Genomic DNA, 18,609 nt, shown 5'->3' on the forward strand with positions numbered 1-18,609 from the left:
CGCAACATTCCAACGTTGCATGGTGGCCATCTTCTATGACATGATAGAAAAGACAATGGAAGTCTTCATGGACGACTTTTCTATCTTTGGAGATTCATACGACCAATGCCTCGATAACCTCGAACGAATGCTATCCCGATGTGAGGAAACTAACCTCGCCCTTAACTGGGAAAAATGCCATTTCATGGTAACAGAGGGAATAGTACTAGGTCACAAGGTCTCGAGCGAAGGAATGGAAGTTGATCGAGCAAAAATAGACACAATTTCTCGACTACCTCCACCATCCTCCGTTAGAGCAATCAGAAGTTTATTAGGGCATGCCGGATTTTATAGACGGTTTATCAAAGACTTTTCTAAAATTTCAAGACCTCTAACAAAATTACTTGAAAAAGATGCGCCTTTCATCTTTGACAAGGATTGCAATCAAGCATTTCTAACCCTCAAGGAAATGCTAGTCAATGCACCTATCGTGATAGCACCTGATTGGAAATTACCTTCGAAATCATGTGTGATGCAAGTGACTTTGCCGTTGGAGCAGTCTTGGGACAAAGAAAAGAAAAACATTTCCACCCAATTTATTATGCTAGTAAAACACTTAACGATACACAAGAGAATTACACAACCACTGAAAAAGAATTACTAGCTGTGGTATTTGCTTTTGATAAATTTCGTTCTTACCTTGTTCTTTCTAAAACTGTAGTCTATACAGATCATGCAGCCATCCGATACCTCTTCAAGAAACAAGACGCAAAACCCCGTTTGATCAGGTGGATTCTACTCCTACAAGAATTTGATATTGAAATCAAAGACAAAAGAGGAGCAGAAAACACAGCAGCAGATCATCTTTCGCATTTAGAAGACCCAGCTTTGGAGGCAACCAGGGACGAGCAAATCAACGAAAAATTTCCAACAGAGTCCCTGGAAATGGCGGAACATAGACAAGAGCCATGGTATGCCGACTATGCTAACTACTTAGCTAGCGGTATAGTCACAAGGGGATGGCCACATCACCAAAGAAAGAAATTCTTTGCTGATGTAAAGCATTACTTTTAGGAAGATCCTTATCTTTTCAGAATGTGTGCCGACCAACTCATCCGAAGGTGCGTACATGGCTACGAAGCACGAAGGATTCTCCGCCATTGTCATGAAGGTCCATATGGAGGACATCATGGTGCCGCTAGTACCGCACGAAAGGTATTTGATTCAGGATTTTATTGGCCGACCATTTACAAAGATGCGCAAAGTCTTGTCAAGACATGTGATGCTTGCCAAAGATCAGGTAATATTTCTTCCAAAAATGAAATGCCACAAAATGGCATTCTCGTTTGTGAAATTTTTGATGTGTGGGGACTCGATTTCATGGGACCTTTCCTACCGTCGAAAGGAAACAATATATACTTGTGGCAGTCGATTACTTGTCTAAATGGGCCGAGGCCGAGGCACTTCCAACAAATGATGGAAGAGTCGTGGTAAGATTTCTGAAAAAATTATTCTCTCGTTTTGGAACACCTAAAGCATTAATAAGTGATAGAGGTACCAATTTTTGTAATCATCAACTCGAAAAAATCTTAACAAGGTATGGGGTCTATCACCGGGTCTCAACAGCATATCACCCTCAAACAAACGGACAAGCCAAAGTGACTAATAGAGGTTTAAAACGAATACTTGAAAAAACCGTAGGTTTAAATAAAAAGGAATGGGCCGATAAATTAGATGATGCTTTATGGGCTTTTCGAACTGCTTATAAAACAACTATAGGCACAACCCCATATAAGCTCGTCTATGGAAAAAAGTTGTCATTTGTCGGTAGAAATAGCTCACAAGGCCTACTGGGCAATAAAAAATGTAAACTTAGATTTAGAAATTGCAGGTAAAAATCGATTTTGTCAAATAAATGAATTAGATGAATTAAGGAATTATGCATACTCTAACTGTGAAATTTATAAGGAAAGAATGAAAAATTTACACGAAAAACATATTAAACCTAATGAATTTCGAGTAGGAGATCAAGTTCTATTGTTTAATTCACGACTTCGATTATTTCCGGGTAAACTAAAATCTAGGTGGTCAGGACCTTTTTCCATCACCCATATTTTTCCTCACGGTGCAGTAGAAATTAAATCTCGGAATGGAATTCCATTCAAAGTCAATGGCCAACGGCTGAAACTCTATCAAGGATCCATTGAGGATGAGGAGGAAGAGATCTCGCTTCAAACGGTCGACGAGTAAAGGCATCACCATCATGCCTGGTATGTTACGAACAAGCGGGTAAACATCGAAACCGGTAAGTCTTCAAACCAAGTTTTTGGGAAAACAGGGCACTCACACGAGCACTTCCTAAAAAAAATTTCAAAAACTTTGCTCGGCACGGGGCTGTGTCCCCGCAACTGTTGGGATAAAACCCCTTTTCCATATCAGTTACATCATTCCACACGCCCCGTTTCCCCGAAAAACGCTCTGGTGCAGGCGATTTTCCGAAGATTTTCGACGTCTCCTCTCATTCTAACAACATCAAGGTATGATTCTATCATCATTAGTAGTTATATTATTCACTTGCATGTAGTTAAAACATCAAAAATTTGGGGAAAAATCTAGGGTTCTTGAAGTTCATCCGGATCAAACCTCAAATTTTTGCTTAAATCTGTTAGCATTAGTTTAGATTAGTGTTATGGGAAGTAAACCCACTTGTATTGTTGATAGATTTGCCCGATTTCTCACAAAAACCCCAAACCCTTGTTTTTGAACCGAAAAAAAGATAAAATTGAAGGGGTAAACGGTTTGTTTTGTAAAAACGGCACTTGTGGTTTCATTTTCGGGGGAAACCGCACCTACTTGGCCAAAAATTTTCAGATTTTCGGGACCGGGTCGAAAAATGGAATTTTTGAGTAACAGACGCCTGGACACGGGGTTGTGCCCGCTGAGCACGGGGCCGTGTCCAGCCCACTATTTGCAGTTTTTTCCGAAAATCTCATTGTTTCGTGCTAACTTTTGGTGTATTCTTTCAGATGTCGAAGAAGTTCACAAGATTCAACGCAAATGAGCTCGATGCTAGGGCCAGATATGACACACTTCAAACAAGACCCGAAGAATACCTAAGACAATCATGCACGGACCTCTTAGCCATGGTGAACCAACTTGACCGGTTTAACAACCTCGTTACCGGCCCACTAAGGGTTGCCCTAACCACTCGACTTCGACCGGTACACGAGTGCACTATGGAGTTCTACAGCACCTTCACTTTCAATTCGAGGTGCGACCCTTTCGACAATAATGGAGTTGCATTTCGGTGTGGTGGAACTAGGTACTCGATCTCTATGGCACAATTCGGGGCAATAGTTGGGCTGTATACGAAGGAGGATTCGGGAAGTGAAGAAAACACCGGAGGAATGCGAGAGTTAGATGAAAACGAACGCCAAGCCGCATGGGCTCAGATTGGTGATGGGTTCTACAATCCGAGCAGCACTAAGAGCATTAAGCTGAGGGATCCGCTTTATCGCTACATTCATAGGCTCCTTGTTTACTCTCTTAGTTAAAGACATGACAGCAGCGGCGTTGTTGGGTTGAGAGATTTGGTCGTCCTTCACTGCATTCACACCCAAAGACCCCTCGATGTTCCATTCCTCCTACTCCGGAACATCCATCTGAACCGGCTGGCTCATGCACCAACCCCTATTTTCTTCGGGGGATGGGTGTACCGCCTCTTCAAGCACTTCGCGAACATCCCTAGGTCTTTCGAGTGGAGCCCATGGTCAGGACGGGTCGATGTACACATTTGTCGCTCCATGAACCTAATCTATGAGGAGGAAGACGGGTCGGTAAGCTTTCAGAGGATGCAAGGCCATGCATGGAACCCGCAAGAGGCGCTAGTCCTTCACGCTCCACCTCCCCAATACCAGTACCAACCCCACGATGAACCGGGCCCGTCCTCCTCACAAGGAGGCGGTTTTCCTAACTTTCAGAGTTTACATGATCTTTTGCAGGAAAACCTTATGTGCACCAGGAACACCTACAACCTCGCCAACAACACATACCACCGGGTGGGAGCCATTGAAAGAAACATCTCCGATATCCAAGATGACATCGGAAGCATCCGGGAGTACATGGCGGGGCATGGGGGAGGAGGTGACGACAGTGATGAAGACATGGACTAGGCGGGTGGAGTAGGAGTAGGAGCGGCTGGTTGGTGATCCTACAGGTTAAAATTCCCTTTCTATCGAACAATTTCCGGCCTGCGTGCCGAAGTGTTGAACAATTTACTTTCCCTAACATATTTTCTGCTTTTATTTTTATCTTTAACTTGATGGTTTGGATGTTGAACGTGGTAATCTAGGACGTTTGGTATTCTTTGGTGTGGTATTTATTGATAAAACAGGTACATACGAGGCTTAGAGTGCTAAACATTAGTACTACTAAAGCCAGGGCAGGAAAACCGGAGAAAGAAACCGGTTTTTAACTTTGCAAACTGTCCACACGGGGTCCTCTCCGGCCGACACGCCCCCGTGCCCACCTCCCAGACCTGTTGTTTGTTTAATTTCTGCAGATTTTTGCCAAACACGGGGTCGTGCCCAGCCAACACGCCCCCGTGTCCACCTTCTGTAAGTTTTCGTTACTGGCAGTTGAACACGGGGTCGTGTCCATCCGACACGGGGCCGTGTCCAGAATGCCAGTAACATAAAATTTTGCTTTTAAACACCCTTTTACACATTCAATCAACCTAAAAACTTATTTTTGGGACACATTGAGGACAATGTGTAATTTAAGTGTGGGGGGATGCTAAAACCTTGAATCTTGCAAGTCCTAATAACAAGCCTTACACAAAACTCTATTGGAACCGCTAATCACCCCAAATTTTTTCAAAAATTTTTCATTTTTCATTTTACTTGTCTAAGTTTAAGTTGGGAATTCAAGTTCTAACAAGGTTATATTTTTAAAAGTTTACAACCGATAGTGATAAAAAGAACTAACATAAGAAAATTATGAAACGACATGACAAGCTTAGTTAAAATTTGATTATATATACTTGATCACATAAAAACCCTTTCCCACAAAAGTGAGTTTTGAGCCTTTATTGAGCATACAAATACATATCTTTACACTAAATGCTCATTTTTCGTTTCTCGTGTGAATAGCCGCTTGGTTCGTACAACTCTAGAACTTGCCACGACAATACATTCTCGGTCCTTACCAACTTAAACCCGAGTAAGTAAATGATGGAGGCATTAGGACTAACCCTTCTTTTTCTTTCTACACCATGATTTTTCATTTTTTTAACACCTACCCAAAATCCCCCTAGTTAACCCCTTTGAGCCTAAACCTTTTCATTTCTTAACCCAAAACAAATTACCCTTTTTACCCACCTAAACATTTTTATTTTAACCCTTTCTTTTTGTAACAACGTTCGATTTTCTTATGACTTAAATATATATATATATATATATATATATATATGTATGTATGTATGTATTTTGATGAAACAAAATAAACAAACAAGTCCATCAAAAATAAATTTGTTTGAAACAAATGGTTCATCAAAATGAAATAAAAATGTGAAAAATAAAAAGTCTTTCAAAAACCGACGTTTGTTACGCTTTTCGCCCTTTTTACTAACCACTAACCCAACCACCCACCTTTAGCCCAAGCCTAACCCTTCACCCAAAAAGTCCTCATGATATTTACAAAGGTATATAGTTAAAAAGGAGGAGGATTGATTGCTTGGCAAGCTTATGGTAGGAGTAAGTTCCATGCCGCTCTCGAGTGATTCACTAAAAATACACCTTCGGCCGAGTGTTGATTGACTCCCCGTGAGGTATGTGAACTTGTATATAAATGAAATTTAAAAAAAAAGGTATGTTATGCCCTAATAAGTAATTTATCTTATGAAATGTTTTTAATAAATCATGACGAATAGGATTGTAAATAAAGAAAAATAAAACCTAAATAAAGAATCTTGGAAATCCCGACACTCTATGACAAGCCCAAAAATCTTCTCTTCTACCCATTCCATTTGGGAGTGAAAAAAAACCACATTATAAAGAGTTTTGCTTGAGTACAAGCAAAGATTCAAGTGTGGGGGTATTTGATGTGCATAAAATGCAACATATAAATTACATCAATTGTGGCATAAAACTAACCTTTTTTTAGTACTAATGTTGGAAAAAGTATGCTTTTGTCTTCCTTTTGTATTTTCAGGACTAAATGAGCTCAAATGAACAAAAGAAGCAAAAAAGACAGCTAAATCTAACATAAATACAAGAAAAGGAACAAAAGTGGCATGTCCGACCTCCCGACAGCATCTTCCCAAGCAAAACAAAGAAGACAGAAGACTGAACACGCCCCGTGCTCAGTGAGCACGGGGCCGTGCCCAAGTGTCAGCAGAAAAGACAAACTCATAGAAGCTTCTGTTGCCCACCACGGGGCCGTGCCCAGCGGACACGGGGGCGTGTTCAACTTTCTGCAGACACATTTATTGAAATTGTGAATTGCAATTAATGAAGAGAGAGTCAGATGGACACGGGGCCGTGCCTAGCGGACACGGGGCTGTGCCCGAGCTTCTGTTCAGCCTATAAATAGGGGTGTTTGGAGCTCTTGCAACTCATCCCTTGGCACACCACCTCTCTCACACTTCACCCACCACCCACCACCCACCACCCACCACCATCACAACACCATCATCCACCACCATCATCCATTGTCCATCGTAGAGTGTGTGAGTCGTCTCGGGATCCAAGATTGATCGTAAGAGTTCTTGACAATCAAAGGCCATGTTTGCCTAAGTCTCTTACATCACTTGGTGAAGACAAGTGTTTAGTATAATACTTTTTATTTTTAATCCTTTGCACTTTTTAATTGGTTTTGTATTAATGACTTTAATTACTAGTTACTTATGTTAAAGGTGATTCTTCCTTATCGTTTGTCCATGGTGTCTTAGCATTATTTTACTTTCTATATAAAATAAAAGATTTTCACCATTCATATCTCCACGGTCTATATGGAGGTATGTTGGCTACCTGGTCGGGGGTTAAGGGAACAGTTTGGTAAGAGTCTTGCAATTGTTCAGTGTATAGATCCTGCAAAGGACCTGGGTCAAATTTAGTAGGACCTCCTTCAATACCCAAAGGTATTGGATGGCGGGGGTCCAAACTCTTTGATCCCCTCATAAGTTAAACTACTATTAAAACTTTAACCCAGCTACTTAGGACTGTATCTCTGCTGACTCGGACTACTTAGCCGAGGGTAACGTCGCCTTCAAAAGAGGGGCCTACCACATTATGCATTAATAACTTAATTAATTATCTTTCAATAATCCGACCCTTTAGGATTGTATTCTTGCTGACTCAAACTACTGGGTTGATGGTAACGTCGCCTTCAAAAGAGGGGCCTACTACAATAACTAAGATAATCTCTTAAACAAGTGCAAAAGTGCGAAAATAATCAAAGGTTACACTACACACGAGTCGGATCCAAGTGATTCATCTTGTCTATCTATTTTATTTTTATTTTATTTATCAGCATTTTAGTTAGTTTTATTTTCTTAGTTTAAAAACATTTTTCTAACATTTTGATTGATTAGACGTTGAGGATAAACCGGTACTAAAAGCTCTTGTGTCCTTGAACGACCTTGGTATCTTACCAACACTATACTACGTCTATGATGGGTGCACTTGCCCATATATGTGTTTAGTGTTAGTAAATATCGTGTTTTATAAATTTAAAAATTGGCTAAAAAGTGTAAAAAGGGCTTAAAATATATACCTAAAACATACACACACTAACACGCATCAATACCCGAACCCAGAAATAGGGTATTATAATACCCGGGTTTTATAAAACCCGACCCGAACCCTACCCGAACCCAGGTATATAGGGTATACATTTTTGGTAGAAAACCCGGACCCGGACCCAACCCGGTTTTTAAAAAAATCCGATTTTGTAAAACCTGATCCTACCTGAACCCAGTTCCATACCCAAAACCGGTTTTTAAAAAAACCCGATTTGTGCACCACTAGCGGGGACATCTATGCCCCAATTTGGGAAAGGAAAGGTGAGTAATCCGGTTATCTCATAATTTTAACCATGTGAGCCCACTATCCACTATTGGCCCACCTTCACCTTGTTAAGAATATCAAAATTATTAAAAGGAATATTAATCTACATAGGTTCATGTTTTTTTGTAAAAATGACATTTTTCTTAAGAAATATAAGAAGACATAGGAATTGACATGTAGATATCTTATTTTGAATTTAGACATAACATTTTGGGTTGTTTTGATAAGAAAAAAATCAAACATAACAATTTAAAACACAATACAATGTATTATAGGCATGAATTTAAAACACAACTAAAACATACTGTTAAACACTTAAAACACACTACTTAACGTTTTTGGCATAGTGTTTTACATTCTAAGTCTAGAATTCATTGCATTGTGTCTGAAATTGTTATGCTTTGTTTTTTTCTTGCCAAAACATCATAGCTAGGTCTAAAACATGATTCATACATGTCAATTCCTATACCTTTAAATACTTCTCACAAGGAAAAGTAAAAATATATCATGAAATCATCTCCACAAGGAAAAGTAAAAATTATATATATATTATATCCTGAAATCATCTCAAAAATCAAAGGAAAAAATAAGTAAATTATATCTCGCATAAGCATCGATGAATAGAAAGAGACAGAAAAGCTGTAAAAATGATATTATGAAATAAAATTTCAACAACGTGGGTATATAAATTTCATTTTTTTATAAAGTGATTAAAATTTTAACTTAAACATTACTGGAATAAAATTTTCAACACGTGGGTATATAAATTTCATTTTTTTTAAATAGATATTACTTGTAAGACCACTCATAGTGGGGCGGTTTTTGGGCATTATTTTCAAAAAAACGCCCCCCTCCATTACATAGGGCGTTTTGGGGGGTTATTTTTGAAAAAAAGTTGTATTTGCGTGATTAAGAAAACGCCTAAAATGGATTGTAGAAGAGTTGACTGGGTTTGACTGACCAATGAGAAACTAGTTTGTTTTTTTTTTTTTTTTTGTTTAATGATTGTAAGGGGCATTATTTGGACATTATTCCCACTACGCCACTTTTGCAATAACGTCCCATGCTGACTGGACTGCCACGTGTCGAATAATGCCCCATGGTGGGGGCATTATTTGGCTAAACCACTACACATGTTCTAATAATAATTGAGCCCGCCTTATCTTGTGAGGTTTGTAAAGTTTTGACATGATAGATAAATCTGTAAATGACCTGATCAATACGTATCTATACATATAATAAAAGAAACCAATTTAAGGACACTTCTCATTATTCTAGACCATCCTTAATTATAGATAATAATTATTTAATTTAAATTATAAAATATTAATTAAATTAATATAAATCTTTTATACAAAAATAATATCGCATAACCTATTGCCCCATATATTCGGTATTCCGAAAACAATTATCAAGGTGAGTAGTTCAGAAATCAATATTTAGATTTGTATATACTAATTTGTATATGTTTTTTTTCCAATGAGATTTATCCATTTCACGTTTTTTTGTTAAGATGAGTAAAATTGGGCAAGAACACACAATGCATCATCAATTCATCATTTATCAGATCACTTGTGCCCGATCTATATTATATTTGATCATTAAAACTTTTTGTCACTAAAATGGAAGTTAATCATATTTAATTACTAGATTAGAACCCCGTGTATTACACGGGTTTAATAAATGTAGTTTTATATATACTAAATAAAAAAACAATATATTTTTATAAACCTCATTTATTACACATGTTGAGTAAATATAAACCCCAAAGAAAAAAAGAAATTAGATGTTAGATTTTCAAATTTATATTTAACATAAATAACAACTAGGTTATAACCCCGTGTTACACGAGTTAAATAAGTAAATTTTATATACTAAATAATAAAATAATATATCTTTAAAAACATCCTTTATTGCACGGGTTGAATAGATGTAATTTTATATTTTAAATAATAAAAAGTTATATCTATACGAACCATATTGTACGGGTTGAATATATGTAATTTTATATACCAAATAATAAAAAAGTTATATCTTTAAAACCACGTGTATTACATGGGTTGTTACATATCTTTAAAAACCCTGTGTAATACACGGGTTTATCTATTGTTAAAAAAATCTTTCTAAATCAAAATGTATTTTTTTTATTATTTTTATCCATTAGTTTTTTTAAAATATAATTTTACTATCATTTGGTATATAAAATTATATTTATTCAAGCTGTTTAATACACGGGGGTTTTTAAAGATATAACTTTTTTTATTGTTTGCTATATAAAATTAGATGTATTTAACCCGTACAATACACGAAGTTTTTTTTTAAATATGATTTTTTTTTATTGTTTAGCGTATAAAATTACATTTCTTTCACCAGTGAATACACAGGATTTTTTAAAAATATAACTTTTTTATTATTTTGTATATAAAAATACATTTATTCAAACCGCACAATATACGAATTTTTAAAAATATAACTTTTTTATTGTTTAATATATAATATTCTATTTACTCAACACCCGTAATAAAAGAGGTTTTAAAAATATATTATTTTTTTATTTACCATATAAAATTATATTTATTAAACCCGTGTAATACACGGGTTCTAATCTAGTTTTAGAATAAAAGAAATTTAAAATTAAAATATTAAATTGAAAAAACTAGGTTTGTAAAGTTTTGACATGATAGATATCTGTAAATGACCTGATCAATACGTAATTACGTATTAGTAGAGTAAAAGAAATTTAAAATTAAATATTAAATTGAAAAAACTAATAAATATTTTATATGACCTATTCTGAAATAACTCGAACCCCAATAACTCTTTTATTTGACCTGTTTTATCGCGACATGCCCAACCCAACTCGGCTAATACGTAGTATTAAATACCGACCGTATTATTAAAAGAAAAAAATAATAAATGAAAATTTAAAATTAAAATACTAAATTCACCTAATTAATAAATATTAAATAATATGTTATAAATAAAAATAGATGAAAATTATATTTATAGAATTTAGAGTAAACCTCAATTTACAACCTTGTGGTTAGACCTCAAAATCACTATAGACGCCCCTAAGTAACTTTTGTCCATTTACATCCTCAACGTTTCAAACACACTAGAGTTCACAACCTTCTGTGAGTTGACCGTTTGGTTGACCGGTACAAAGACTATTTCCCCTTTTTGCATATCAATGCACGTCCGCATTGTTTAAAGTAATTCTTTTATTACAACCATGCACATTACCAAAAATATTTTCCCTCCAAATTCAAATCCCAAAATCACAAGTACCATAACCACAAACATAATTACATCTTAATCACCTACATTATCTTTTTTTTGAACGGCAAATCACTTTATATATATATATATATAAAGAGCCAGCAAGAAACTGGGAGAACAAAAAACAAACAAAGACAAAGAAAAAACGAAAACAACAACCCAAACGACAATTACATCATACATCGAACAACACCCATTTCCCCCAAGTAGGTTTCATATTCTTCGCTCTATTACTGACCCAAAGAAAAGCGTCTTCTTTGATGGATTCTACGGTCTTCATGATAGGGATGAAGAGGTCCTCAAACACTTTGGAGTTTCTAACGCTCCAAATTCTCCATACTGTAGCGATAACAACCGTAGAAACTAACCGCTTCCAATTGGCACTTCCCGGGCAATCTTTAACGTACTTTACTAACTCTTCAAGCGACTCACAGTGAGACGGAAATCGAATACGCAGCCAAGTCAACACATTCCACCATATGCTTTTAGCCCAAAGACATCTGATAAAGATATGATCTGAGCTTTCAATGTCTAGGCCACACCTAGGGCAGTCAACATCCGGTAAAGACACCCCCCTACAGACCAAACCTTCCTTTGAAGCAATACGGCCGAGGAGAGCCCGCCACAGAAGAATGTTTCCTTTGGCCGGAGCCCAGCTGTTCCAAACAAGGGCTGGATCGAGCGCCGGGTTCGCCACACGACAACTTTCTAGGTCCAGCCGCACCTGCTTAACCGAGAACCCCACTTCGGCTGATGAACGCCACTTCCAGACCCCATTGTCCACCACTAAGTTCTGGATAAGGCTAAGCCCAGCCTTGTCTAAAACTTTATCCATTTTGCCAATGTCATTCCATACCCCGGGGATTGTTTTTTTCAAAGGGATCAATAGATTAGAATTATTATTGTGAATCGAACGAATAACTTTAGCCCATAACTGATTCGGATTCGAATTATATTTCCACCACCATTTAGTCAACATCGCTATATTGAAATCTCTTATACTCCCAACTCCTAACCCACCTTTTCTTTTAGAATTCATAATCCCTTCCCAACGAACCCATCTCATCTTTTTTGTCGAATCGGAAAATCCCCAAACAAAATCTCTCCGGATCTTCTCCAATTTATTTATCACGCACTTCGGGGCAACAAAAAGAGACAGAAAATACGAGGGAAGACTACCTAGAACCGACTTGGCCAAGGTGACTCTACCCGCAAGAGACAGAAACTTAGCCTTCCACTTGGATAATTTTGCAGTGAATTTATTGATCACTGGATCCCAATACTTCGATCTTTTCATATTTACACCTATAGGGATTCCAAGATAGGAGAACGGGAGCTTTCCAACTTCACATTTTAACACACTAGCCAGCTGCAGTTTTTCTTCTTCATCTACCCCAAACCCGTACAACTTGCTTTTTTGAAAATTAACTTTTAGGCCCGAAACCAAATTTAACCACCGAAGGAGGCGGCTCAAGGTGACCGCATTCTGCACCGACCAACTGCCTATAAATAGGACGTCATCTGCATAACATAAATGTGATAGCATTGGGCCGTCATTTGGAAGCTTAATCCCCTGATAGAGACCGGCATTCATCACCCTATTCATAAACAAAGTGATAATTTCCATCGCCAAAATAAAGAGAAAGGGGGAAATAGGGTCACCCTGCCTCAGCCCTCTTTTAAAATTGAATTCATCTGTTGGGGAGCCATTCACCAATATCGACCCCGTCCCAGAAGACAAGCATCCTTTCATCCAGCAGATCCACTTTTCAGGAAACGACATGCATTCCATCAGAAAAAAGAGAAACTTCCAGTTAATTGAATCGTAAGCCTTCTCGAAGTCCACCTTAAAAATGAATAGACCGTGTTTATTCTTCTTGGCCCAAGCGACCGTCTCACTAATGATTAACGTACTATCAAGAATATTCCTCCCTCCCAAAAACGCCGACTGAGTAGGCGAGATTAAATCCCCAATGGCAGCTTTCAACCGATTGGCCAACACCTTCGAAATGATCTTATAAATGGACCCAACCAAAGAAATAGGGCGAAAATTGGCTAGGGATTGGGGATCTTTTTTCTTGGGGATTAAAGCCACAAAAGAGGCATTGCATCCTCTGTTAATATCACCGATACTATTGAAGTCTCTCATAACCCCCATAATAAGATATTTAAGATCCTTCCAGAATTTCTTAAAAAATTTCAATGTGAAACCCTCTGGACCAGGAGATTTCCCCCCATCACAGCTTTTGATAGCTCCCCACACCTCCAACTCAGAGAACTCTTCACAAAGCATCAACCTATTCTGCTCCGAGATAGTAGGAAGCCCACCTCCATTGAATTTCGGTCTTCGTCTTATCGGCTCCGAAAATTGTTTTTTAAACCACCCTCTGATCTGATTCTTGAGCTCCACAGGGTCCGTAATAAGGGAGTTGTTGAATTGGAGACCATTAATTCTACTAGACGCTATATTCACATTCAAAGCTTTATGAAAGAACGAGGAATTATCATCACCGAATTTCAACCAGTTGATCCTTGCTTTTTGTTGGAGATTTTTAGCTTTAATATCCTCCATCTTGTTTAATTTGACCCTGAGGTTAACTCGAATCTTTTTGTCTTCCTCCGAAATCAACCCAGTGGCCGCTCTGTTTTCAATCTCACCAATCTTATCAGAAATTAGCTTCAGCTCCTGGTTTTGAACCATTTTAACTTCCGATCTCTATTTCTTTATCTCTGCTTTAATATTTTTAAGAATGTAGGCCAAGAGCTCATCGTATCTACCCCCGAAGGTCGGAGCATCTAACACACTTTGAACTATACTACCCATCCTTTGGTCCTCCAGCCAAGAATTGAACAATTTAAAAGGAATTGGGCCATAATCGAGCGGATTGCAATTCAGAGAAATAGGGCAGTGGTCAGAAGCCCCTCTATCATGAACTTCAGCTTTGGCAGCCGGCCATCGATTTAAGAAAGACTCACACACTAAGAATCTGTCTAATTTGCTGAATTTAACATTAGCGTGACCAGAGATGTATGTAAACTTACCCCCAGACATAGCAAATTCGAAAAGACCAGCGCTGGAAATAAATTCATTAAAGGACTCAGCAGCTCCCCTATCAAAGTTTGAGTTAACTCTTTCGGATTCGTCTCGAACATCATTAAAGTCTCCAAATAAAACCCACATACCTTCCATCTGGGACATCAAATTCAGAAGGTCAGCCCAAAGAATCCTTCGATTTCTGGCTTCATTAGGCGCATGAATGTTAATCAAATTCAACCTTTCCTCAACTCCAGCCATAAAACCCGAAACCAAAAGAAACCGTTGATTTTTCAACATTAAATCATCACTAAACCGGTCTGGGTTCCAAAGCAAAGCCAAACCCCCTGATCTTCCAACTGAGTCAACCGTAGCAACTTTTAACTTGGTGTAATCCCAGAAACATCGAAGATTTTTTTCCGACAAGCCCGACCGATGGGTCTCTTGAAGACCGATAACATCCACTTTCAGATTCCTTTTAAGCTTCTTCACCCAATTGCCCTTACTAACAGAGGACACTCCATTTATATTGATTGACAAATAATTCATTTGCAACCCAATAAATCCGATTCCCCATTAACCAACTTCCTCACGTGATTCTCGAAACCGTTAACATCAATGCCCAACGCGATACCCACCTCCAAAGTTTCAGCAACCTCCCGTTCCAAACCAGCGGCCCTATCAACTTCGGCTGGATCATCTGTCTCCACTTCACCCCTGTTTCGCCGTCCCGATATAACCTCATCCCCTCTATTTTCTTCAGCTTCCAACCTAAAAATTTCCTCAATATTGAAAGGATCTAAAGTTTCTTCCACACCTACCACGTTATTGAGGTCTGGGGTCAGAAACTCTTGGGCTCCTCCATCCTTTCCGGGCTTAAACTGATTGGGTCTCAATGTGATATAACTGGGCCGGGGAGAAGCAGGCCCAATCTCACTATTGATTTCACCCTCATCTTTCAACTTTTCACTAAGATGCCCCGTAGGGACCACCTTCTCCCTGGCTTCTCTCTCCACCATTAAAATATTGTCTCTTGCTTCACTGACATCTTTATTCCTGCATGCATCGTACTCCGCCGACTCTTGAGCTACACAATCATCATTAATTGGCACATTATCACCAACATTGGGAATATTAATTGGAGAGAACTTTCCCATGCACGTAGGACTTTGAACCGCAAAACGCCCATTCGAATACTCCTGCGCTTGACTGTTCGTTTTTCCGAATTCCGGCGAGATCCCCGGACTGACTACTCCAGCCGGAATAACAACCTCATCAGAATCCGAGATTATCTCCTCATCCTCCGTCGATGGATCGTCACTGAAGATAGAAGACCCCTCAACGTCCTCCTTAACATCACTATTTAGAAAATTTGGAACCCACTGGCCTGAAATTTCTTCCACCCAGATTTTAATATTATGCTCTTTCCACGATAACAAGAACTCGTCGGAAATTCTTTTGCCCGAACCAACCAGAACCGCCACCCTTTCTTCTGCCAAATTTCCATCCTCGGAAGAGACTTCAGATTTGACAAGCAAACGACCGCATCTTTCACCTATCTTGTTAAAAATATGCCTATCCCAAAGGGATGCGGGAACCCCTAGGATCTTGATCCAAGCCACCCTCTCAAAGATTGGTGGGGCTCCATCCCAAACATAGAGTCTTGAGAACCATTTTTCCCATGTCTCCACTTCTTTCCTTAAATAGTCATCTGCCTCCTTAGCATCTTTAAAATGAATAAGAACTTTAAGTCCTCCTAAGTATCTCAGACCCAAACCTTCATTCAGCAGATTCTTGAGGTCATTAAGCGTATCAATATCTTTGGCCTCCCCCACCAAGGATTTCAGTTCGTTACTCTTTTTCATACCTGTGTTTATGGGAGATAGCTCAATAACTTTTGCTTTCGCCGGATCCTCCTTGCTATGATTTTGAACCACTTCACAGAACAATCTACCCATAAAATGACCAGACCCGTTAATCACAGGCTTATTTTTCTTCGGTTGACCCATTGCAATCTGAGCCCCGGCTCTAGGCTCCTGTAGTCTAGAAAATACAGACAATCGCTCCCTGTTGTCCTGTAATCTTGAAAAAACGGAAGACCTATCCACCACTTTAGGTTCCTCTACTTTAGATCCGTCCCTTCTGAATTTCGCTAGGCTTACTCCAATAATCGCTCCATCGATTCTAACTTGTTTAAGTTTCTCAGTCCACCAAGCCACATCCTTAATATTAGACAACTTAACAAACCCGAATCTATTCCCCGCTCTATCTTTCTTAGCAGGAACGAACACATCTTCCAGGTTGGTGAGGTGCTCAAAAGCTCTCCAAAGAGAATCCCGAGAGCAGGACTCCGGGAGATTGGAGATGAAGAACGACGTAGCATTGCGAAGCCTGATTTCTCTACTATTAAAACTCTTCTCTTTTCTGTATTCTTGACGATTTAGAATCATATTCCAGTTGTCTTTCTGGTGTTTCCACGTATTCCTCCCCATACTTACTCCAACACAAAGAAAAGAACCAGCAGAACCCCAGCCCTATAAGGTGTTAACGGAATTCGAACCAATCTAGCTTAACTATACTCAGATAGCCGCGACTAGTATCAGACCCGCTAAGCCCTCGAGAAACCAAGGAAACTGCTGAGGGAAAGGAGAACGGGAGGAACTACGGCACGAAAAAGGAAAAGGAAAAGGAAAAGTCGTCCCTAAGTGCGAATGGGAGAATCACCAGGTCGAGATAGGAAGGAAGGTACAACTAGCTACTCACCAGGGTGAAAAGCCAGGACCGAAACTCACTATTCCGGCGGGGTTATCTCCGTCGAGCACGCCGGCGACAGTTCAGGAACGAGAGAGAATCCAGGCCACTATTTCAAATTGAATGAATCACCTACATTATCATATGAAAACGAAACCCATATATATAATCACCCACATTATAAACGAACATGAAACCCATATATATAACCTAACAAACACACGGACAATATATAGAACAAACACTAAACCCATAACCAAATGAAACGAACATTCGCGTAATTAACCCAAAAGTATATATGACAATATATATATAATCACTAAATATATCATGCCAAAACTATAATCTCCTATATAATAACCAAAAAAATCCACATTATATATTTTATCAACCAAATTATATGTAATCAAACCAAAACTACCCGATCCCTGTATAATAACCAAACTATATATATAATCGACACGGACTATATACTAACCAAACCATATAGTTTATCAATCAAACTATATAATCAATATGAAACCTACCCGATAATCGACACAGACCATATACTAACCAAACCATATAGTTTATCAATCAAACTATATAATCAATACGAAACCTACCCGAATCAGTCCACCGATAACCCACCCGAATCCTCTAATCAACCAAAATCAAGTTAACCAAACTTTCAATCCACCCGAAACATCAATTCCAAACGAAACCTATATAACCACAATTTCATCCATCCAAACCTATATAACCACATTCATCCCACAATATCATCAAAGTATATAATTTTATAACCTTATAACAATACCATATATTAAGTTAATAACTACAAGAGTTTGTTCCTAGATTAAGTTAAATTACCTACATTAATTCAGGATACCTACATATATATTAAGTTTACAAAATACCATCATCTACCGACTACCATCAACCAAATACCACCAAATATCAACAATCTCATTACCCGCTGCAACAATCTCGTTACCGTTGCTTCCCTAGTTGTTTCTTCCCCAACGGTTACATCCCCATTCCCCTTTGCATACATCTGTCAGATTGTTTAGACATCGAAAAACAAACGTAGGTGGAACACTAGCCATCGCTCATGACCAGACACCCTAAACCCAGTTACATGCACGTACCTTTATTATCTATCACATTTTCAGATCCAAGTTCACCACGAAGGACAGGCGGCATTTTTGCGGGTAATTTTTCTAATCGATGGTTCACCGGGTTCGTGGTGGTGCATGTAGGTGTGTAGGTGAACGTGGTGGTTCTTGCAGGTGAACGTGGTTTGCAATTTTAGGTGATCGTCGGATAAAGGAGAAGGTGATCGGGGGAGGGAGGTGATTGGGTGTGGGTGTTGGGGGAAACGATAAGTTTATATTTTGATTGGGTGGTCAAATGTTAGGACTTACTAAGGAAGATAGGGTTTGGTGGCCGGTGAAAAGACGATAGCGCGCACGTGGGTAATTCAAACATACCAATAAACGTGAAGGTCAACTAAGAGAA

At 38.6% G+C, this 18,609-nt stretch overlaps 1 protein-coding gene across 1 annotated transcript; it reads right to left on the reverse strand.

Moving 5' to 3' along the window:
* Window positions 1–14,040: 14,040 nt before the first annotated feature.
* On the reverse strand, window positions 14,041–14,907 carry LOC110875708. The gene has a single exon (XM_022123913.1). It carries the CDS (start codon window positions 14,905–14,907, stop codon window positions 14,041–14,043), a length of 867 nt encoding a protein of 288 aa, XP_021979605.1.
* Window positions 14,908–18,609: the final 3,702 nt, after the last annotated feature.

This window comes from Helianthus annuus, chromosome 9 (genome assembly GCF_002127325.2).
Source record: "Helianthus annuus cultivar XRQ/B chromosome 9, HanXRQr2.0-SUNRISE, whole genome shotgun sequence".
NCBI classification, from domain to species: domain Eukaryota; kingdom Viridiplantae; phylum Streptophyta; class Magnoliopsida; order Asterales; family Asteraceae; genus Helianthus; species Helianthus annuus.

Coding starts and splice junctions, on each gene's coding strand:
- LOC110875708 (XM_022123913.1), bottom strand. CDS start 14,907: ATGAATTATTTGTCAATCAATATAAATGGAGTGTCCTCTGTTAGTAAG.